General features: G+C 49.2%; 1 protein-coding gene across 19 annotated transcripts in view; it reads right to left on the bottom strand.

Moving 5' to 3' along the window:
* Window positions 1-23,083, bottom strand: part of FHAD1 (forkhead associated phosphopeptide binding domain 1) — a 154,460-nt gene that overhangs the window by 45,315 nt on the left and 86,062 nt on the right. For 14 of the 19 annotated variants that reach the window (XM_019018836.4, XM_055385072.2, XM_055385054.2 and 11 more), the window contains 6 exons: window positions 15,574-15,644; window positions 13,223-13,375; window positions 9,921-10,028; window positions 9,588-9,695; window positions 5,957-6,064; window positions 2,133-2,240 (listed from right to left, as the gene is read on the bottom strand). In XM_019018836.4, the coding sequence (XP_018874381.4) occupies window positions 2,133-2,240; window positions 5,957-6,064; window positions 9,588-9,695; window positions 9,921-10,028; window positions 13,223-13,375; window positions 15,574-15,644 (656 nt within the window). The remainder of the gene's footprint in view (window positions 1-2,132; window positions 2,241-5,956; window positions 6,065-9,587; window positions 9,696-9,920; window positions 10,029-13,222; window positions 13,376-15,573; window positions 15,645-23,083) is intronic. The other 5 variants (XM_055385079.2, XM_055385077.2, XM_055385075.2 and 2 more) reach the window with 1 other exon arrangement.

A 23,083-nucleotide genomic window follows, 5' to 3' on the forward strand; every position in this document is an offset into this window, starting at 1 on the left:
CTCTGCCTCCCGGGTTCAAGTGATTCTCCTGCCTCAGCCTCCCAAGTAGCTGGGATTACAAGCATGCACCACCATGCCTGGCTAATTTTTGTATTTTCAGTAGAGACGGGGTTTCACCATGTTGGTCAGGCTGGGCCCGAACTCCTGACCTCAGGTGATCCACCCACCTTGGCCTCCCAAAGTGCTGGGATTACAGGCGTGAGTCACTGCGCCCGGCCAAGACTCTACCTTCTGGTGTTACTGTTCTAAGGATATTGTTGAGAAGGTTGCTTCTTGCAGAATCCTCTAAGTCATGACCCTTAGGAGAGATTCTCTCTGGTCTAGTATCAAGAATGGTCATATTTCCACGAGCAGTTGGTCCATTTTTGTCTAGTAAATGGTTCAACCAGCTGGGCCTTCCCTTGCACTGTAATTGCTGGAGTACAAATTGTGACTCATTCATTGATTTCATGATATACTTTTTTTTTTTCATTAGCCTCATTCTGGATCCCTTTTATGTCCCAACTTACCTACTTTTAAAACTTTAACCTCTCCTTTTTGCCTACCCATAGTGTATTTCACGGAGGATCCATGATACATCATTTGGGGGACACGGCTGCTTGGGAAGAGACTGCCTTTCTCGGGCTCTCCCACAGCCTGCAACATGTGCCTCCCTGCAGGGGTCCTCTGTGACCATGACAGCCCTGGGCTGACAAGTCCGGCATCACTTCACCCAACTCTCGTCTGCCTTCTCTGGACACATGCCAGTTACTCAAGGCCCCTCTTAAAGACTGGTGTCCAGGGCTGACGTGCGATCCAGATGTGCCTTCTGGACTATTCTCCCTAGAGCAGCGTTGTTTAAAGTGCATCAGCGCCACTCGGGCTGCTTATGAAACATGCAGCTTCCTGAGTCTGTCCTCCACCCAGGGGGTCAGAATTTCTTGGGGTGGGGTCCAAGAAACAGGCATTTAAAATAAATTCCCCAGAGATTTAAATGCATGCTAATGTTTGCAAACCTTTCTTTGAAGAAAATGATCCAAGGTTGATGTGAATAGAGACCTTTTTAGTCCTAGCTGGTCCTGAAAATCCTTTGAAGTCATAGTCACCTATATTTAAATTTAACCCATTATTGCCAGGCTGCATGTTTATCAACTGCTTTGACTTTGACATATTGGTCATTGTGTGTGTGTTTTGTACTGCTGGGACCCAGGAGAAGTGAATTATGCCCTATTGCTTATGAGGTACCCAAGACAGGGTCAGGTGCGAAATCCACTTCTATTCCTACTGTGTTTACAATTCTCAGTGATAACAGTAAATGCATTTTGATTATGAAGGTGATGACAATTATGATGACAAACTCTGCTGGGAAAACTGATATCAGCCTGATCAGAGATCCAGGTATCCATACCCTAACATCCCTCTTTTTTTTTTTTGAGATGGAGTCTTGCTCTGTCACCCAGGCTGGAGTGCAATGGGGCAATCTCGGCTCCCTGCAACCTCCGCCTCCCAGGTTCAAGCGATTCTCCTGCCTCAGCCTTCTGATTAGCTGGGATTACAGGTGCGTGCCACCACGCCCAGCTAATTTTTGCGTTTTTAGTAGAGATGGGGTTTCACCATTTTGGCCAGGCTGGTCTCGAACTCTTGACCTCAGGTGATCTGCCCACTTCAGCCTCCCAAAATGCTGGGATTACATGTGTGAGCCACTGCGCCAGGCCAACATCTCCTCTCTTAAGCCAGGCAGCTGAGCCCACACAAAGCTGAAGTGTAGTAGAGAGGGAGGGATGAAGATTTAGCATTGGGGAGTCAGACAGTCCAGGCTTTGGATCCTGTCCCTCCACTTCCCAGCCATGAGTTCGCCATGCTAACATGGGCAGCTGACACATACATGCGGAGTGCTGAGTGCTGGGTGCCTCTCCATATGTTCTGTATGTATAACAGCAGTCATGTCTCACAACAACTCAAGGAGATTGATCTGTGTGTATTGAGTGTATTTCATAAGTGGGGAAACTAAGGCACAGAGATGGTAAGGTACTAGCCTGAAGTCCCACAGCCAGGGATGGGGAGAGGTAGGATTTGAACCCAGAGCCTGGCTCTAGAGCACTGCCCTTTGCTGTGCTGGGCCCCTCTTGTCTCTCCCTCCCTGCGGCTCACACCTCTTTCTGCTTGGTTAAGCGATTCTCCAGGTCTTGCACCTTTTTCTTTTCCTTCTCCATGGCCTCCTTTGCTTTGCGTTTCTCATACGCAATGTTGCTCTCTGAGATCTGGAAGTCAATGAAAGTGGTTTGAGGGCCTGTGCCCTCAAAGGGAAATGACCCCGGAAAGGGAAACCAGGACGAGTCACCGTGGAAGCCGCCAAGTCAGGGTTGGAGAGAAAGATCTCAAGGAACAAAGCACCCACTGGGGACAGAGGTGAGAACCATGGCATGCCCACCATGGTGAGAACCCGGGAGCCATATCTTAGTCATGTGTGTAAAGGAGAGAGTGAGTCATCATTCAAGACTTCAGGGCTGGTGTTCAGGAAGTGACATGCTGGTGAATGGTTGGGTCCTGGTGTTTGGCATTGAGTTACTAAATAAACTGGCATGTGCTGGCACCGATGCTGGCTTTTGTTGGAAGTACTTGGCTCTTTGGGAGGTGGGGCAGGAGAGACAGTGCTGGGGAGGTGCCTTCTGTCCCTGCAGACCCATGCCAATGGCTCCAAAGGAGGACCCAGGCAGCCACTTCCAGTCTACAAAGGCATGGGTTTTCAAAATTCCTGTCTAGGTTAGTTTGGAGCTGAGAACACAAACGCCATAGACCTGGAGGGAACTGGAGGCCCAGACTCAACTGTACATGCCCTGGGAGGTAAACAGCTAGGGAGGGTTTGAAAAACTCTATCTGCAGCTGTTGAAACTCTTGCAATTATACACCTCCCCTGCACCAACATAAAGTTCACAAGAAAAGGATTTTAAATATACGTGTATATGTACAACAAAAGACCAGAGGGGTATGTACTGAAATGTAAGTGATGGTTTTTTGGGGGGAATTGGGATTATGGCAACTTTTATTTTGTTCTTTTCACAGGTCTATATCTTCTAAATTTTCTTTAATGCACAGGTATTATTGGCAAAAAGAAAAACGAATGAAAATCGTTACAGGGCATGCAGTGATAGGAGATGGGAACATCCTAATTCAAGGGACAGTATGAGACTCGAGGTGTGTGTGGCCCTCAAGGAAAGACAATGTTCCCGGTTTTAACATCACCTGCGTGGCACCCACCCACCATACCCACCTCTGCACATCCAACTCCCAGGCACCCCCCTCGACCACATCTCCCAGTGCAGACCTGGCTTTTTCTCACCGTTGAATCTTCGCTTAAGACGGTCCAATCCTTGCCCTGGAGGGCTAAGTCCTGCCTGTCCTACAAGGTCACCCACACTTTTCTGCATGCCCCGTGGTGAGGGCTCTTTCCCTTCTCTTATTATGCACTACTTGGTGCGTTACAAATGAAAATACTCACAATGACCCTGTGCACAGAATGTATTAGTGCATCCAATCTGCAAACCCCCAGAGAGCATCTATCTGATTATCCCTGTTTCACAAGAAAGGAAACGCAGGCTGTAACCAAGGCAGTATAAAAACAAGCAGTGTTCCAAGGTCACACCACCAGGAAGGAGTGGTGCAGGCTTAGACGCCAGTGCCCTTGCCTTAACCACTCGGCCTCTGGGCCCTGATTCAAACCCCGCCCACTTGGAGGCAGGAGACTTTTTAAAAAAATTTTTTTATTTTAATTTTAATTTTTTTTGAGATGGAGTCTCACTCTGACACCCAAGCTGGAGTACAGTGGCGTGCTTTCGGCTGTCTGCAACCTCCACCTCCCAGGTTCAAGTGATTCTCCTGCCTCAGCCTCCCGAGCAGCTGGGACTACAGGCGTGCACCACCAGGCCCAGCTAATTTTTGTGTTTCTAGTAGAGATGGGGTTTCTCCATGTTGGCCAGGCTGGTCTTGAACTCCCAACCTCAAGTGATCTGTCTGCCTTGGCCTCCCAAAGTGCTGAGATTACAGGCGTGAGCCATCGCACCCAGCAAGATGTGTTTATATGTTCATACCCAGGCTGGCACAGAGCCCAAGACACTGCCTGGCTGTAGCCTGAGCTTCAGGACCCCATCCCCGGCTCGTATGTATAAGGGAGGCTCTGGGGGCAGTGGTGACCATAGTTTGGATCCCATCCCTTAGCATGTCTGTGCTCCCTCTGCCTACCTGGCTCTGACCTCACTTCCCTCATGGGCTTGATATTGTCCCACTGCCAAGGGTTTCACTTAAGGCTGTGCAGCCCCCACGCTGCTGTGCCCACTCAACTGCCCACCCCACCTGGACTCTGACCTCACCAGGGCAGGTGTATCCCAAGCCATGAATATACTGACTCCTCATGTTATACCTCTAGGGCGGTTCTGCCACCACACCCACATGGCAGATGAGGGCACGGAGAGGGCAAGGGGCGTGCCCAGGGTCACACAGCCTGTTAGGGCAGAGCTGAGATTTGAGCCCAAAATGAACCCTTTAGCCCACCAAGCTCTGCGGTTCCTTCCCCACCTCTCCCACCTATTTCCTTCCACTGCGCCCTGGTGCCTCCCATCTTGGGCCAGCTTTGGTTTCATTCCTCACCCAGTCTCCCCCGTCTACCTCCTGGCGAGCTCAGATCCTGACCTTCACACCTGTGCCACTTTATCCAGTGGTCCTCTCTGCCCCCAGGCTCCTTTTCCCTTCCAGTTCTCACTGGAATGTCACTTCCTGAGCGGTCCCGCCCTCGGGCACTCTCCAGCCTGCTTCTCAGCTTTGGTCTTGTGGCCCTGGAGCCGCCCCTGCTTCCGCAGGCTGTCTGTCTCCCCTGCGCTAGGATGGAAGCTCTGGCAGCCTGGCCCTGGTCTGTCTTGCTCACTGCGGTGTCTGTGGCACCCAGAACCGGGCCTGGCCCATGGTGGGTGGATGAATGAAACTGAAATCGGTGGGTGGATAAATGAATATTTATGGGCGGATGAATGAAACCGAATCGAACCGTTCACTGAGCCATCAGCTCTGTTTCTGGAAGTTCTGTGGGGGCTGGCACGTGTGTGTCTGTGCCACCTCTGTCCCCGAAGCCCAGCTCATGGAGATGCCATGTGGGTCCCTGAGTGACCTCCTCCTGGCCCCCCGGCTCTTACTTCCAGGGTGTGACCTGGGCATCCGGGCTGACCTGAGGGCCTGCCTTTCATGCTGCTCGGGGCAGGTGTGTCTGGTGGGCCAGGTCCCTAGGTTGGTGGCATTGGGGTGGGTGGATGTGGATGTCTCCAGCTCTGACCCCTCCTTTCCTCCCTGGTGTCAGTCTGTCCTGGGGTGCCCATCTTCTCGTCCATTCCAGAAGGTACTGATCCCTGGGGCTTATCTGATGTGACAACCATACGTGCTTACTATGCACCTACCTGTGCCATCTCTCTTTGTGCTCTTTGTGCTTTTACTCCTCAGCCAGTCGAGGGAGGGCCTGCTCCGGAGTCCATGACACCAGGAGGCCGGGCCAGGAGCAGTGCTTTCTCCCTTGGCCATGCCAGGGGTGGCATACATGCCGCTCTACTGTGAGGATGATGCTCACTAAGCCCCTGACCCTGGCTGAAACCCAGGATTTTCTCCTGGGAGGATCCCTCTTTCCTAGGTAGCTGAACCAGAGAGCAGAAAAATCTTCCCGAGGGCCCTCTAGGATGCAGGGTGCAGTCCTATGTACTTGACACCTGAGAGCAACTAATCCGATGAGGCAGGGACTGTTAGCATTCCCATTTCACAGATGAGGAAACTGAGGGATGGGGAGGTGGCGATCTGCCGGAGGTCACACAGCCAGTAAACGGCAGATCTTGGCCACTTCAAAGGGAGGCATGGCTCTGATATCTGCCCGATTTCCCACTGTACTCTCCCAGGGATCTGGCTTTGTAGTTCCTTCCAGAGGATTCTTTCCTGCTGCTGCTCATACCTCCTTCTGTTGGGTTAAATGGTTCTCCAGATCCTGAACTTTTCTCTTTTCCGACTCCAAGGCTTCCTTTGCTTTTCTTTTTTCATAGGCTATGCTGCTCTCCAAAACCTGAAAATCAATGACCAGTGCTCTTGGTGGCCTGCACATTTAGGGGGGAAATTGCTAGTAATGATAATGATAATAATAATAATAATAATAGTAACAATAACAGCCAAAGTGTTGGGGTGGCTATTAAATACACCTGGGCCCCTGGCCAGCCCTTCAGTCTCACAGCAACTCTGTCAGAGAAGTGCTGAGAGTGGCCCATTTTACAGATGAGGAAACCGAGGAGCAGGAAGTTGGAGAGGGCCCAGAGCCACACCCTTTGTCAGTGGCGAGGCCAGGATCTGAAGCCTGTGCAGAGGAAAGCACTGAGCCTGAATAAAGAGCTCTCGACAGGGCACCCGGGAGCAGTGGGGGAGGCTTCCTATCACGAGGCCAGGCAGCCTCTCTGATCAAAAGAAGAGTCTCGTTAATAATGGAATTTCCATTATTGAAATAAGTCTCTTCAACAGAATCCAGTTTCAAGAGAAGGGCAGTATGTTGGACTAATGAGCCACGATACACCAATTTCTAGAAGGGACAAGCAATGTTCTGGTAGGATGTAGGGAAGAAAGTGTGGCCAGTATTTAGTGGCCCTAATCAAGGAGTTTTGTCTGGGAAGTTACTTGCTGGTAAGCTATTCAACTAAACAGCTTAATGCAAATCACCAAAGGAAATACACTGCCAGCCTGTTTCCAGTCACCATGAGAAGGGCCACCTCTATTTTCTAATGGCTTGTCTTTCAAACACCAGGTTCACTGTCAGGCATTTAGAACTTGGAACATGGTTTCCATTATAACCACTGGTTAGGGCCCCAGATGAGCCTGTAAAAAGTGTTTAATCCAGAATATGGCTGAGATATTGTATACTTTGCAGTGAAAAGTAGTTGACAAAACTCCAACACTCTGCTGTCCCAACACCAGCCTTAAAGCAGAAGAAAAGTGACATCATAAGAATTTCACGTTTATTTGGATCCTTTGAAGTGGGTTTCAGGGTAGGACATTTTCCTGTGAATTGTGGAAGAGACTTTGAGGCACTTCCTAGGGACTTAGGGTTGGCTCTGCTGTGTCTGACTCTGCGTCTACACTAGCCAGGCCTTCCTCTGGGTGGCTTCTCTGCAGCCGGGACAGATACTGTTGGGAAGAGAGGCCTTGCCTGGCTCACACACAGGCCCTACACGCTCAGTTGCTGTGCTTCCAAGTTCACAACAGATAATGGGGATTAACTCTGAACATGACCTCAAGACCCAGATTATGACCTAGTGATTCTGTTGACCTTAAAAACCCTGATGATGTGGCAGAAGATCTAATGAAAAGAAAATCAGGCCGGGCGCGGTGGCTCACGCCTGTAATCCCAGCACTTTGGGAGGCCAAGGCAGGCAGATCACTTGAGGCCAGGAGTTCAAGAGCAGCCTGGCCAACATGGTGAAACCCCGTCTCTACTAGAAATACAAAAAATTAGCCAGGCATGGTGTGTGCACCTGTAGTCCCAGCTACTTGGGAGGCTGAGGCATTAGAATCCTTTGAACCCGGGAGGCAGAGGTTGCAGTGAGCCAAGATCACGCCGCTGCACTCCAGCCTGGGAGAAAGAAAAAAAGAAAATCAAATAGCCACCGGCAGTTGAATGGAGCCTGTGGCTGGGGCTGCTCTTTCAAGTTCCCCCGATAGGAAGCCACAGAGAAGTTCTGTCAGAAGTAGGCTGACATTTTAACAGACGTGGAGTGACCCAGCCACAGATCCTCTGCAATGAAGCTTCAATTTTTCTCCTGAGCCCCGTGGCCTCAAAGTCTCTAAATTCAAGGATCTTCCCCAGGCCTTTGCTGTTGACATCTTGGGGCGTTTGACTCAAGTGACTCTTTGGAGACCCTCCTCCTCATCCCCACCCCTGGAGAAATCACCTGGGGGCAAACCTCAGTGACGCTCTGTGAGAGGGCTGCAGGGCACACCTGTGCCAGAGACGCCAAGGGAGAACCGACATGTAAACGTCTCCCTGTCCTGGGTCAGATCAAATGGCACAGGCTTTGCCCAGAGGTCTTTTTGTTTCTCCTGCAGCAGTGGGTGGGCAAGGATTTTACTCAAGGAGTCAGTGTTGATGAAAAACAAATGCCCAAACGGAAGAAGGGGCACAAGTGGCAGCAGAGACAGTAGTAACAGCTGCCGTTTACTCGGCAATAATTCCGCAGGCCAGGCCCTCCATTATACACTAGATCTGAGCCCACAGCCGCCCCTTCGAGAAGGGAGGCAGCGATAGGTCTGCTGCAGCCAGGAAGTAGCCCAGCTCGGATTTGAACTTGTGTCTCATCTGGCTGCAAAGCCCGCACTCCTCTGTGCTGTGTCAGGATTGAGGAATTCATGAAAGCAGATGTGAAAAAGGATCAGGGATCTGAGGGTGACCACAAGCTAAACATGAATCCACAAATGTGACAGAGCTTTCCCAAAAGCTAGTTTGGATGCATTAACAGAAGTAGAATATCTTCAATGCGGGAGGGAGGAGTCCTCCCCTAGGCTACCGTGGCTGGAGAACAGTGGTTCTGGCCACCTCCCTTTAGGAAGAAAATGGGTGATGGGTGACAAACTCAAATGCCTATGAAGCCCGGACAGATACCAACAATGACGTGGGCTGTGTTTAATGCAACAGGGAGTGGTGTGGACTCTGGCAAACTGCTGCTACCCGGTAAGGCTTCTAGTCCATTTTTGCTAAGTAGAAACAAGGGCTAGGTTTTCTGACTTTTCGGGAGAGGCTGGAAATCTGAACTTTTAAATAGATTTTATGAATTCAAAGTAAAATATTCCGGGGCCAAATATAACCTCCACAGGCCCTTTTTAGTTGCTGAGCTACCAGTCTGTGACTTCTGGAGAGCAGCACAGGCCACAGGAGGCGGCCAGGGCCAGGCTCCAGTCCTGTGAGGGACCTGAGGAACAAGGGCGCTTGGGCCGGGGGAGGAGCAGACGCAGGGTGCGGGCGCCTCTGTTTTCACACATCTGAGTCATCATGTGGAAGAGGAAGTAGATGTATCTTGTGGGAGCGCAGGGGAGGGCGGAGGACTGATACTCTTCCGGGGCGTAAGAGTTTGACCCAACTCAACCTAAAGGGAAAACTTTCTGTCGGCCTGAGGCATCCATGCTGGGACAGACTGTCCTGGGGTGGAGAACATTCCTTAGTGGTGGTGCTGAAGGCTGGAGGCTTTTAGGATGCTGGTGGAGGGTCCACGCAGCCCTGAGGTCCCATGACTCTGTCATTCTCCCGTTTCTGTGCTTTGGAACACAGAAGACGCCCATGTCACCATTCCTACTTGTCTCCCAAGCGCTCTCTCTCTCTGACTGTGTTTTACACTGTTTACAATTTTTTCCCAACTGGTTGTCAAGGCTACAACTCCGGGGTTCCCTCCTTGAGTCTCCCACGCTTCCCAAAGTAGCTGAGCCCACCCAAACGCAAACTCCACGAGGAAGGCTCCACCACGCTCTCACCCCCATCATCGCCGCTCTGAACTTCCTTCCACATGGCCCTCAAGCCGACTGGGGCTCAGCCAACTCTATCTCCCCGAGCTTACCTCCTTCTGGCGGGCCAAGCATTCCTCCAGCTCTTGGACTCTTGTCTGCTCTTCCTCTAATGCTTCCTTCACTCTGTTCTTCTCCTGGGTAATGCTTTCCGCCAAAGCCTGAGTCAACGATCATTGTTCAATAGACATGGTTACCATGGCAGGAAACTGGACTCTGCCAGGCACCGCACAGGTTTCCTCTTCCCTCCAGACTACACCTCCCTGGGGGACTGTGGACAGCACAGCCCTGGAGCTCAGAGTCGGCGGGCCCAGACCAGAGCCCCAGATCCACCCTTCCTAGCTGCAGTGGGACTCGAGCTGACTCTGTCTCCCTGAGCCACATACCTTCTTCTGCTGGGCCAGGAGGCTCTCCAGTTCTTGCATTCTCTTCCGTTCTTCCTCTAAAGTCTCTTTCGCTCTGTTTCTCTCTTGAGTAATGTACTCCTCCAAAGCCTGGAAACCAATGACGATTGTTTAATAGACATGGTTACCATGGCAGGAATTTGGACGCTGACAGGCACTGCATGTGCTACCTCTTCACTCCTCACCGCACTCCCCTGGGGAGGCTGTGGGCAGCAGAGCCTAGGAGCTCAGAGCATGTGCTCTGGAGTCAGGAGACCCAGGGTAGAGCCCCAGGTTGATCCTTTCCAGCTGTAAGGCACTGGGGAAGTGAAGCTACCAGAGCCTCAGTTTCCCTGCCTGTACAATGGAGACAGTAATAGTCTTCCTGTGTTGGGTTGATGTGAAGGGTGGATGGGACGATGAACACGAAATGCTTGGCACAGTGATAACCATGCTTCCCACCTTGCAGAGGAGGAAACAGGCTTACATTCAAGAATCAACCCAGTTTACTAGTAAATCACAAGAGGAGGGATTCTAACTCTGACCCATTTGATTCTGAAGCCTGTGTTCTAAACCAGAGGTTAGCAAACTATGGCTTACAGACCAAATCTGGTCTGTTTTTGTAAATAAAGTTTTATTGGAACACTGTGCTTGCTGTGTATTGTCTATGGCTGCTTTTGCAGAAGAGCAGAGAGCATATGACCTACAAAACTGAAAATATTTACTATCTGGCTCTAAATGGGACAATTTGGCCAATCCCTGATCTAACCCATTGGTGTGTGCACAAACCAAGGGATTGTTGTCAACAACTGGCAATAAGAAAAGAATGTTAGATTGATAAAGGAACATAGAATTTTTTTTCCCTTTGAAACAAAGTCCTCAAACAAGTCAAGATTCATGAGAGGGAGGCTACTTAATGACCCTGGACACATGTATTTTCGGAAAGGGCAGGTGATGGGGTCAGAAGGTCTAAGGAAGGCTCATTTAGTCAGGACACTTGGCACTGAAGTCCAAGAGGTAACTTTCCAAGGAGTCCCCAGGGTCAAGTCCATCAGTCCGAGTATCAGAGGAAGGGCGACCTTCGAGTGTCACAGTCTGTCTGGCAGGGACCTGATGTTGCTTCCTCCCTCTGCAAGGAGGGTGGGGTGCACCGAGGTTTTCAGGTTTAAAAGAGGGGCTGACGCCAGCTCTTAAAACACTCTGCCAGGCCAGTGTCGCCAGGGGTGTCTAGGAAGACTAGGCAGGCGCCCAACGCAGTGTTTAACGTGGTGGGGCTGAAATACCAAACCCTGACAAGGGAAAAAGTCCATCCAAAATTAAAAAGAGAAAATAAGGCATTTGGAATGCCGATGTTAAAAGGAGAAGGTAATCAGAGAAGAAAAAAGGAAGTCGGTGGAGAGTTCTGTGAAGATTTTGAAGATTTCTAGGTACTTTCTGGTTTTATTTTCTTCTCTATGGAACGGTGCTGGCTTTTTCCGTATCTAAATGCCCTTCAAAATGTGCCCATCTTGATTTATAGCTATCATTAATATTACCTTTATGCGGATTGCACATGATTTGGTCAGATGGCTCTTCTTTTTTAATCTTTTCGCAAATGCAGAAAAGCAGAGAAAGACGCAAAGAGAAGAGGGAGGAGGAGACTGATGTCTTGGGGTAACTGGACACATGTGAGGATGGAGATGAAAGAGGGAGAGGCCTGGAGGGCAGGTGCGTGTGGTAGAGAAGGAGCTGGGGAAAGGTGGAGAAGGGGGCAGGTCCAGTACTCTTCCGGGGAAGAGAGGAGATATCTGGGAAGAGTTGGGGTCTGGTGGATCTGGGGGGCTGCTGTCTTGAGGGGGCTGTGAGGAGGGGCAGCATGCACACGCTGCTCCACACCCACCCACAACAGTGGCTCGCAACCGTGGCTGCACTTTGCGACCACCCGGGAGTGCTTAGAAATCCCACAGCAGGGGCCACACCCTCACCCCACTAAGATCAGAATGCAGAGAGTCGGCGGGGAGAGGTGCAAGGCATTAGTAATTTTTAATCTCCTAAATGACAAAAGTCATAAAGACAGCGAAATTCATGGGAGGGGTCCCTGAATATCAAAAAGGGCCAACCCTCAGGTATGGTGGCTCATGCCTGTAATCCCAGAACTTTTGGAGGCTGAGGTGGGAGGATCACTTGATGCCAGGAGTTTGAGACCAGCCTGGGCAACATAGACAGAGACCCCATTTCTACAAAAAATAAAAATATTAGCTGGGTGTGGTGGTGTGTGCCTGTGGTCCCAGCTACTTGAGAGGCTGAGGTGGGAGGGTCACTTGAACCCAGGAGTTCAAGACCAGCCTGGGCAACATAGCAAGATCCCATCTCTACAAAAAAAATAATAATAATTAGCTGGGTGTAGTGCCATATGCCTGTGGTCCCAGCTACTTGGGAGGCTGAGGTGGGAGGACCACTGCAGCCTGGGAGTTCGAGGCTGCGGTGAGCTATGATCACACTATTGCACTCCAGCCTGGGCAACAGAGCAAGACCCCATCTTAAGAAAAAAAAGGGCCAACTCTAGGACAGTGATGAGAATCAGCTCATTAAATAATACAGTTTCCTGGCCCTCTCCAGATGTTCTGATTTAATGGGTCTGGAGGGTGGAGACCAAGATCTATATTTTTAGCAAAGCATCTGGATGGTTCTTATCAGGAAACTTTTGGAAAACCTTCCTCTAAGACTTCGCCCTAAGAAAATGTGGATCTGCAGACTGGTAGCGTCAGTACCACCTGGGAGCTTGTTGAAAATGTAGCGTCTCAGGCCTGCTGAGACAGAATCTGCATCTTAACCAGATCCCCAGACAATTCATGGGCACGTTTGAGTTTTAGAGATGCTGCTATCTTCTAACTGGCTTGGTTTCTAGAAAAGTTAGTAGCAATTTTGGCCATTTGTTTCCCCCGATATGTATAAAGAGAAAGCAAAAGACTGAAATTTGTCATCTGAAGTTGATCTTGTGCACATTTAGAAACAGTCTGTCAGCTACAAACCAGGACCTGCAGCGATGACTCAGATCTCATAAAGCCGACTGCAATACATACACAAACAAGGCACCGTTTCCTGAAATTTCAATCATGCTGCCTTTTCAAGTTGATTTTGCTGTGAGTTTTTGAATTCAAACTTCATGTTAAATCCTCCCCAATTATTCACCTGTTTAATTAATTTAGTTTCATGGCACCAAACAGAGTAGCTGAGATTTCTCTAAGTACATGCCCTCAATTTCCCATAGAAAAGGCCATTTCATCAGTTTCCAGTAGTAAAGCAAATGGCAGGGACCACCTTACCGCCTTCTCTTCCGTCAGTTGCCTGATTTTGGCTTTGAGCTTCCCCTCTTGCTCTAGCCTCTCCTCGTTCAGCTTCTCCTTCTCTGCCAGATGCTCCCGCAGCTTTTCTTGCAGTAAAGACTGCTGAGTTTCCTGACAACTGTTGAACTTGATCTGAAATGCGAGAAAAGTAAACGATGCTGATGGGGGACAGGCCTAACTAAAGAGTCTTTCCCCATTTGTTTACCAATTGTTTACCTTTCTGGGGACAAAGGTTTACCCAAAAGTTTCTTAAAATCACAGAACACTACAGCATGCTGTGGCTAAGAATTCAGACTCTGGATCTAGAAAGAATCCCAGCTCTAGTTGTTTCTAGATGCTTCCTTATTTAGAAAATGAAGTTAATAACAGTATGGATCTTTTAGAGTTGTGAGGATTAAGTGAGATAATGATGGAAAGCTTTTAGCACAGTGCTGAGCACATAGTAGGTGTTCAGTAAGTGGTAGGTGGGTGTGAGGAAAAAAAGCAGTCATGTAGGAGCCAGGACGCTTGAACATTTGTCTTGATTCTTCACCCATTAGCTGTGTGACACTGAAATTGTCCTTATCTGAAAAATGAGGAGAAGGGACTAGACCAGGGGTTGACAAACTACAGCCCACAGGCCAAATCGGGCCCACTGCATACTTTTGTAAAGAAGGTGGTGTTTTTTGTTTTGTTTTGTTTTTGTTTTTGTTTTTTTTGAGATGGTGTCTTGCTCTGTCACCCAGGCTGGAGTGCAGGGGCACAATCTTGGTTCCCTGCAACCTCTGCCTCCCGGGTTCAAGTGATTCTCCTGCCTCAGCCTCCTGAGTGGCTGAGATTACAGGTGCCCACCACCACACCTGGCTAATTTTGGTATTTTTAGTAGAGACGGGGTTTTACAATGTTGGCCAGGCTGGTCTCGAACTCCTGACCTCAGGTGATCCACCCGCCTCGGCCTCCCAAAGCGCTGGGATTACAGGCATGAGCCACCGTGTCCGCCGTAAATAAAGTTTTATTGGAACAGTGCCATGCTTATCATGCCCATTGCTTACATATTGTCTATGGCTACTTTCATTTTACCATAGCAGAGTGGAAGAGGTATGAATATGGTCTGCAAAGCATAAAATATTTACCATCTGGCCCTTTACAGAGAAAGTTGCCAATCCCTGGACTCATGCCTCCGTGGCTGATTGGCATGGTGGTCCCTTCTTTACCCCACTCTATCCATGTCTAGGGCTATGTAACTTGCAGTGCCCGCCCATATTTTGCCTCCAGACACTGAACTCAGCCATGTGACTTGTTCTGGCCAATGGGATCTTAGCAGACATAACACAAGCAGAAGGTTGAAAAACACTACGTGATTGGGCCACTTTCTCTTATACCTCGCAGTCTCCGTGAGAACAGCCTAGGCTTGCTTGCTGGGGGATGAGAGACACACGGAGCTGAGTCACTCCAGCTGAGGCCAGTCTAGATCAACCAAAGGCCAACTAACACCCAGACAAGTGGGTGGGCCCATCCAAGGTCAGCAGAGCCGCCTTGCCACTGACCCCAGACACGTGAGCAGTAAATAGCAATTGCTGAATGCCGCTGAAGTTTTGTGGTTATTATATAATACTATTATGGCAATAGCTATCAGAATGATATAACCCGTAAAGCTCATTTGCCTCTAGAATATTTCTTTTCTTTTAGTAATTCTGCTGCCTGTGCTATAGATAGCTGTACTTTGTCCACTGGATTTAGTAAACACAGTTTTCAAAATCTGATGGCACTAAGGCTGGTGCAGTGGCTCACGCCTGTAATCCCAGCACTTTGGGAAGCTGAGGTGGGCAGATCACTTGAGGTCAGGAGTTCAAGACCAGCCTGGCCAACATAATGAAACCCTGTCTCTACTAAAAATACAAAAATTAGCAACACATGGTGGCAGGCGCCTGTAATCCCAGCTACTCAGAAAGCTGAAGCAGGAGAATCACTTGAACCCGGGAGGCAGAGGTTGCAATGAGCCGAGATTGCGCCACTGTACTCCAGTCTGGGCAACAGAGCGAGACTCGGAAAAAAAAAAAATCTGATGGCATTAAGTCTTCTGGGCCTTTGACAGAGGAAAACAAACAGTGTGGTTGGCCCAGGAGGCCAGACAGAGGGCAGCACCCTGTCATTGTCCTTACCCTCCTGGGAGATCTTAGCCAACCTTTTCTGTACCTCTTTGTGTGCAAATGAAGAAATCATTTCACCTATTGGAGGGTGTGGACTGGACTAGCTGATAAAGAAAAAACAGGTTTCAAATGCACAGTGCTATATAAATGCCAACCAGGGGCCGAAATGAACTTTGGAAAAAAAGAAATTAAAAGAATTACCTGAAGTTCCTGGGCCTGGCTCATAAGTTTTTTATAATGTTGCAGAAGATATATCAGATACAAAGAGAACCCTTAAAAAAAGAGAAGCAGGAAGAATGTAAGTATCAATTCAACTCCAAAGCTTGCAGACAGGTGGATGAAAGCAACGTTGCCATCCCATCAAAACAACGTGAGCTGCCATCCAACCTGTGGTTTTAAAGTAGTTGATAAGCAGCCGGGCACGGTGGCTTAGGCTGGGCATGGAGGTTCACACCTGTAACCCCAGCACTTTGGGAGGCTGAGATGGGCAGATCACCTGAGGTCAGGAGCTCGAGACTAGCCTGGCTGGCCAACGTGATAAAACCCCATCTCCACTAAAAATACAAAAACTAGCTGGGTGTGGTGGCGCATGTTTGTAATTCCAGCTACTTGGGAGGCTGAGGCATGAGAATCGCTTGAAACTGGAAGGCAGAGGTTGCAGTGAGCCCCGATTGTGCCACTGCATTCCCGCTCAGGTGACAGAGCGAGACTCAGTCTCAAAAAAATAAAAATAAAAATAAAGTAGTCGATAAGCCTTGGTTGAGCTCACATCCAGCGTTCTTTTTGGCGGTGGAAAACAACCCATCAACAGAACACCTATTTACTGTCTACTGTGTGTGAAGCATGGTGCTGAGTGTGGGGGATGGATGGTCTAAAGCCAAGACCTCCAGGGGCTTACAGTTCAGTCCGAAAGACAAGGTGTAAATGCCTGCTGGAAACATGCAGTGACCCCAGGTGGCATGTGAGTGACTGCTGAAGGAGAGGGGAGGGTGAGGGTGACAGAGGAGGGGGAGATCATTCACCTGGAGTGAGCGAGTAAGGCCACTTGAAGAACTACTGGGTGTGGATGCTGTTGGGTGGGCAGAATTCAGTGAGCCGGGGGAGGGCGCTTCAGAACAGGGGTGCGCGGGGCTGAATGATGACCCCCTACGATTCCAGGTCCAAATCCCTGGAACCTGTGGGTGTGACCGTACAGGGCAAAAAGAGCTTGGCAAATACGATTAAGTTAAGGATTTCGAGATGGGGTGTTATCCTGGATTCTCTGGGTGGACCCAATGTCATCACATGGCTTCTTATAAGGAGACAGACGGAGGCTTGACCACAGACAGGGGGGAAGGTGATGTGATGGAAGCAGAGACTGGAAGATGCCACATCGCTGGCTTTGAAGATGGAGGAAGGGGCCACGAGCCAAGGAATGCAAGGAATGAAGCTCTAGAGGCTGAAGAAGGCCAGGAAACGGATGCTGCTCTAGAGCCTCCGGAAGGAACTTTAGCCCAGTGAAACTGAATTAATCCTGAATGCTAAGAGAATAATGTGTTGTTTTAAGCCAGTCTCTTGTGGTCATTTGTTACAATAGTCACAGGAAGCCACAGTTTCATACCGGGATGTGGGGATGGTGGGGGTGGGTTAGGAAAAGGCAGTGCTCCTCCCGGGAAGTGCTGAGCTTACTTGGGCTGGAGTAGATGATGGGAGAGGGAGGAGCAGACAGTGGAGGAGGCATGGAAGGGTGAGGTCAAGCTGTGACACGCCTGAAACCGTCGGCTTGAGAGAGGAAACTTGATTTAAACATGACTGAAATGTGCCCAGTGGGTCCCCAATTTATAGATGAGGCAGTGGCGTTCTGAGGCGCAGGCCTGCCCAACGCCACACAGCAGGCCAGTGGTTGAGCCAAGACTAATTGGTGTGACTCAAGGTCTGAGTCACTCCTATTCCAGCGGCTGACAGAACAGTGAAGTGGCCTGATGAAGAGCATTGTTGTTTTTTTTTTTAAAGAAAAATAACTGGGCTGCATTCGAGAGGCTGGAGCTGGCAGGGTTTCTTTGCTGGAGCACTGCTGCTATGTCGGGCCGTATTGCTGGTATTGCACTGCTGATATTGTCAAGTCTTTGCTGTTGGGGCTGTCTTAGGCATTGTGGGATGGTTAGTAGCATTCCTGGTCTCTACCCACTGGATGCCAGGGGCACCCCTACTTACCCCACCCCAGTTTTGACAACCAAAAATGTCGCCAGACGATCCTGCATGTTGCCTGTGATAAGCTCCCCTCCTCTGAGTGAGAGGCAGGGAGCTCCGCTAAGGGCCCGAGAGATACCCAGGTATTCAGTGCTGATCCTCTAACTGAGGGTGGGAGAAGTGAGGATGAGAAGGAAGAAAGGGAAAGCCTTTTAAAGGGGTAGAATGGTGGCCTCGTCATCAGACGGGAGAGAGACAGGTTGGGGTTGTGGTGGAGTGTGGCAGGGAGAGAGAAGGAGCCCCCAGGCTGTTTCAGACACGTTGAATTTGAGGCACTGGCAGGACTCTGGGGAGGGAGGGTCAGCAGAGAGCCGGACATGCCAATTGGTAATGCCGGCCCAGCCCAGCCCATCCAGGGTCCTTGTGTGAATGAAGAAAGAGGCCCCCTTCCTCCTGGTGGCCATGGCCCCTGGCCAGGGACCCCACCTACTGCCTTGGCTGGACTCCCTGCACCACTTTCCCAGCAGCCCCTCCTGCAGAGGCATCCGTGTGGATAACACATAGGAGTGGCTGGGGAAGCCCGGAAGTGCAGAGTTTCTTCATGAGAAAGGAGATGGGGTGGACCAAGGGCTGACTGCACAGGAGAAAACACCCTCGTTAGGGATAGGAGTTGGTGAAGGGGGCTGCTGGGAATGAATGGAAAAGATCAGGAGGGAAGCAGAGCGCCAAAAGGGTTTCAAAAAAGAGAATGAAGAGTGTTGGGCAGGTCAGAGACACAGTCCCCGAGAGGGTGGTGGCCTAGTCAGTGCTGCTGGGGGCCCGTGTCAGTTACTTGGCAGAAAGGCCAAGAAGCTGGCAATGAAGACTGAGGGTGCAACACACTTCTTAAAGATCACAGGTGAAGACAGGAGTAAGAGCAATTGAAAAGGAGTGAAAGAAGCGATGGATTCCAGAGAAGAATGATTTTTTCAGGATGGTACAGCCATCTTGAAGTGCCCCTTTGATGGCAAAGGGAAGGAACTAAGAGGAAAAGAAAGGCCTCTGACGCCAAAGAAAGAAGAATTTGTGCACAAGGTCCCTGGGAAGGAGAGGAAAGGGGAGACAGGGCAGGGTACGTGCTGCATGTAGGAGGAAGACCTAGTGGGGATAATGGAGGGAAGGAATAAAAGATGGGCCAAGAGAGAAAAAGGAAGTGAGGAGACCATGTTCTTGTGTGGGGCAATGCACCATTCGGAGGATTTCCAGTGCAGAAGCGTGAGAACAGCAATATTATAATAATAGCAGACCTGGTGCATGCCAGTGCTGTGCCAAGAGTTTGATACATTTTTCTAATCATTGTAAACAACCCGGTAAGGAAGTGTGTTCATATTTATAGGTGAAACGACAGAAGCTCCCCAAGGTTAAGCTACAGTGCTGGTAAGTGTTAGAATCAGAATTCAGACCTAGATCTGTCATTCTCTTTTCCAAGGGTTTGGAGGCTTGAGAGTACAGGGTTGGGTTGGTGCGTTGGAGAGGTGCATTGCAAGGATACCAAGATGGCGGAGGAGGTGAGATGGCCGGGCTGACATTGGCTTGGCCCATTGGACCTGGTGAATACAGGGATTTGTGGAGGCTCTGTTGCGATGAGTCTGGGATTTTGCTCGGCTGCAACGTGTGACCCAGGAATCAAAGGGGAAGGATGAAATCATGGTTGGGATCTGAGGAGGACTAAGGGGAGAGGTAGCTGAGGATGCTGAAGGGGAGGCCAGTATTTGATCACATTTCTATTTCTAGATTAGATGACTAACTGTAATCATAATGGGGATTTTGCTCTTTGGGGGAAGGAACAAGTCTTTCTTATACTTCTGTTTACAAAAGTTATAAATGTTGGTTATAAAAACCCAAATGTTACAGAAATTCATAATGTGGGAAGTGTTTGCCACTGCGTCTTCATGTTCTGCACAGTGGCTGGCACACAGGGGCCCTCAATGAACAGTTGTTGAACAACTGAATGGAAGTCAAGGTCCAGTGCAATCCCACCCTGCTGGGATAATACTCCTAACAGTTTGATGGCTTTTTCTCAAGGTTGTTCTTTTGCTCAGATACTGACATTTAAAAAAAAATAAAAGCACACCAAGCATATTGTATTGCAACTTGCTTTCTTTTCAGTTAAAGACACAGTGTATCTTGGATAGTTGAGTGATTTGCCATGCATGCAAGAAAAGTCTTTTATTTGTAACAAAGTCTTGCAGAAATAGACACAAACGACGGAGCTTGCAGAGAAAAATGTAAAAAATCCTTTCCTTCCCTTATCAGAGGAACCCTGAGAAACCAGGCAGGAGGAGTATTCAGCTGACTTTCAAGGTGCCGCCTAAACATTCTTATCCTCCCAGCTGAACCACACAGCATCCTCCACCCTTCCGAACACAATGGACCCCAGCAGGCCTCACCTTGTGGGCTGCACGTGACATCTCCCAACAACACCGCAAGTCATTTCCCTGACGTTTACCCCGCCTGGATTCCCCTGGGGGATTCGTTTCAGGATTTCCATCCTAGTTTGTGACGCGTGTTTTATCTCTTAGGAGGGTGTTCTAAAAGGCAGGTAGCCTGGTGGTCAAGAGCAGGGAGTTTGAGGTTGGAGGGGTGTGGACTGAGTTGCAGCTTGGCCACTTGGCAGCTGGGACCCGAGGCCCACTGTCAGATTCTAAGGAGGAGGCCTCCAGAAAGGGCTCTTGGCTTCAACCCAACTGAGGGCTTAGGGCTAAAGAAACCCCATTTGCTGCTAAATGGAGACAGGGCAGAGGCTCCAGAGGATGTCACCTGGGTGCAAGTAAACCAGGCTATGCGGTCCACATGCCTACCTGCCTGGTGGCTACCCATGTTTAGGTCAGATGAAGTCAACAAGTATTTGAGGCTGACGATGACAGCAGCCCCCACGGATTACGAGCTAACTGTGACCAGCACTGCCATGCATGTATCCCATCACTCAGTCCTCATATGCCACTAGGAGACTGGATGGCCATTTCACGAGCAAGTAAGTGGAGGCACAGCCACGTCACGTAACTGCCCACACAGCTAGTAGGTGCACAGCTGAAATTCAAGCCTTGGCAGTGGGTACCCAGAGTCCCAGCTTGGAACATCACTGTGATACAAATGGGGCTTTCTGTGGTTATGGCTCAGGGTAGGAATCAGATGCGGTTTACCTTAGGGAAAGACAACTCTTAGCTCTGTCACTGCCTAAGCCGATGACAGCACCCATTCTCTAGGGACTGGGCATGTGCTTGGTACATTGCTGCATTGTCAGAGGAAGTGTGTATGTGTGCAGGGGGTGGGGGTGAAGGGGCAGGGGTCATAGGGAAGACACAGGTGTTAGGGTCACAAAGACCTCAGTTTGAGTCTTAACCCTAATGTACCAGCTGTGTGACTCCGGGCAACTTTTTAATGTTACTGTGTCTCAGTTTCTTTACTTTTAAAATGAAGGCTGGGCGCAGTGGCTCACGCTGGTAATACCAGCACTTTGGGAGTTGAGTGGGTTGATTGAGCCCAGGAATTTGAGACCAGTTTGGGCAACATGACGAAACCTCGTCTCTACAAAAAACACAAAAATTAGGTGGCGTGGTGGCACACGCCTGTAGTCCCAGCTACTTGGGAGGCTGAGGTGGGAGGATCGCTTGAGCCTGGGAGGTGGAGGTTGCAATGAGCTGAAATCATGCCACTGCACTCCAGTCTGGGCAACAACGCAAGACTTTTACTAAAAAAAAAAAAAAAAAAAAAGATAAATAAAATAAAGATGGTAATCATACCTGCCTCACTGGGTAGGTGGGAGGATAAAAGTACAGAATGCGTGTGAAACACCGAACACAGTGCTAAATCCCCAGGAGGAGCTAAACAACCCATGCTTTCTACCCTTCTCTTAGGAGCTAGAAACGCAGGCAGCTCCTGGGGGTGTGCGGGATGGCAATGAATAGACTGGGGACTCCCTGTCAGCCTCTGTAACATGAAGTGCCTCAAATCACCTTATCCTGGTGGAGTAATCAGAAAACCAGCTTTGAGCCAGTTTCCTCATTTCTAAAATGAGGAAAATGGGCAAATTATTAACTCATAGAATTATTGTGAGGATGAAATGAGATCATGTGTATAAAATGCTGAGAACCGTATCTAGAATATAAGTCCTCAGTGATGAATGACTATCATCGTCACCATAATCACCATCATCATCATCGCCCTCCTCCTTCCTCCTCTTCCCTCCTCCTCCCCATCCTTCCTCCTCATCTTCCTCTTCCCGCTCCTCCTTCTGGATTAGCTCTGGGCTAGGAATTAGGTACAAGAGTAGAGAATATGGGGCATACGCTAGCTTACCCTTTTCTTTCAGTCTTTTGGGCGCTTGATGTAATATTGCTTGTATTAGAAGAGAAAATGCCTTTTACCATCAACTTCCTCTTCTGCTGAGTGGACAAAAGATGGGCCCTGCTTACTAACCTTTCTGTTATTCTCTATTCTTTTTTTCTTGAGTTCTTAGAACCAACTAGTTGTAATCACAGAATATGTAGCCAGCAGACCACCGTTTCCCCCATGACTGTTCCATGGAACATTATTCCAAGAGGTTAGTTGGGGGCGGGGCAAGGGCATCAAGAAAGGAGACCAGTAGTTTGGAAATACTGTTTTCTTTATCCCCTTCTTGTTGACCCAGGGTGCATGTTAACAAGGGAGGGATTCTGCAGAAACCTGCTTAATGTTGTTCAAATCTCACGACTCCATGAAGTCAGGAGAAGAAAATGGCTGGTCTGAGGAATGCTTGCCTAAAATCAGTCTTTCTTAGCCCTGCTGGAATTACTGGCCTGAAAGCTTAACTTTACAATCCGTGTTTATTTATTTTTAGACAAGGTCTCACTATCACCAGGCTGCAGTGCAGTGGAGTAATCATAGCTCACCGCAGCCTCGAAATCTTAGCCTCAAGGGATCCTCCTGGCTCAGCCTCATGAGTAGCTGGGACTACAGGCCTGTGCCACCATGCCTGGCTAATTTATTATTATTTTTTAAATTTTTTGGAGATGAGGGGTTTCACGATGTTGCCCAGGTTGGTCTTGAACTTCAAGCCTTAAATGATCCTCCTGCCTCAGCCTTATGTTGATGGGATCACAGGCATGAGCCACTACACCTGGCAACAACCCACATTTCTTAACAATAATATATGACTAGATTTATAGACTTAGTCTAGATGACTAAAATGGTCTTGGGAGTGGGAAGGGGACAGTGCACACGTAGCTTGGCTCTATTATTGCCAGGATGGAGATCATGGTCTTTGTTTTAGTTCCAGTCTTGAAGAACAACGAGAACTCTGCTCCATGTTTTACCTTATTTCAAGTAAGCTCACGACTCTGCCTTGATTGCAAGAACAGTAACGCTCTCTGCTATATGATGAGGGGAAGGTTCCTACATAAAAATTAATGTTGGTTTTGCTTTTGCTTTTTAAGAATGTTACCCCACCTTCTGGATACTTTGGAAGCATCCTGCTGCAGATGTTGAAGTGCCAGGGTTGAAAATCACTTCTCTATTCTTATTC

This window comes from Gorilla gorilla, chromosome 1 (assembly GCF_029281585.2).
Source record: "Gorilla gorilla gorilla isolate KB3781 chromosome 1, NHGRI_mGorGor1-v2.1_pri, whole genome shotgun sequence".
NCBI lineage: Eukaryota > Metazoa > Chordata > Mammalia > Primates > Hominidae > Gorilla > Gorilla gorilla.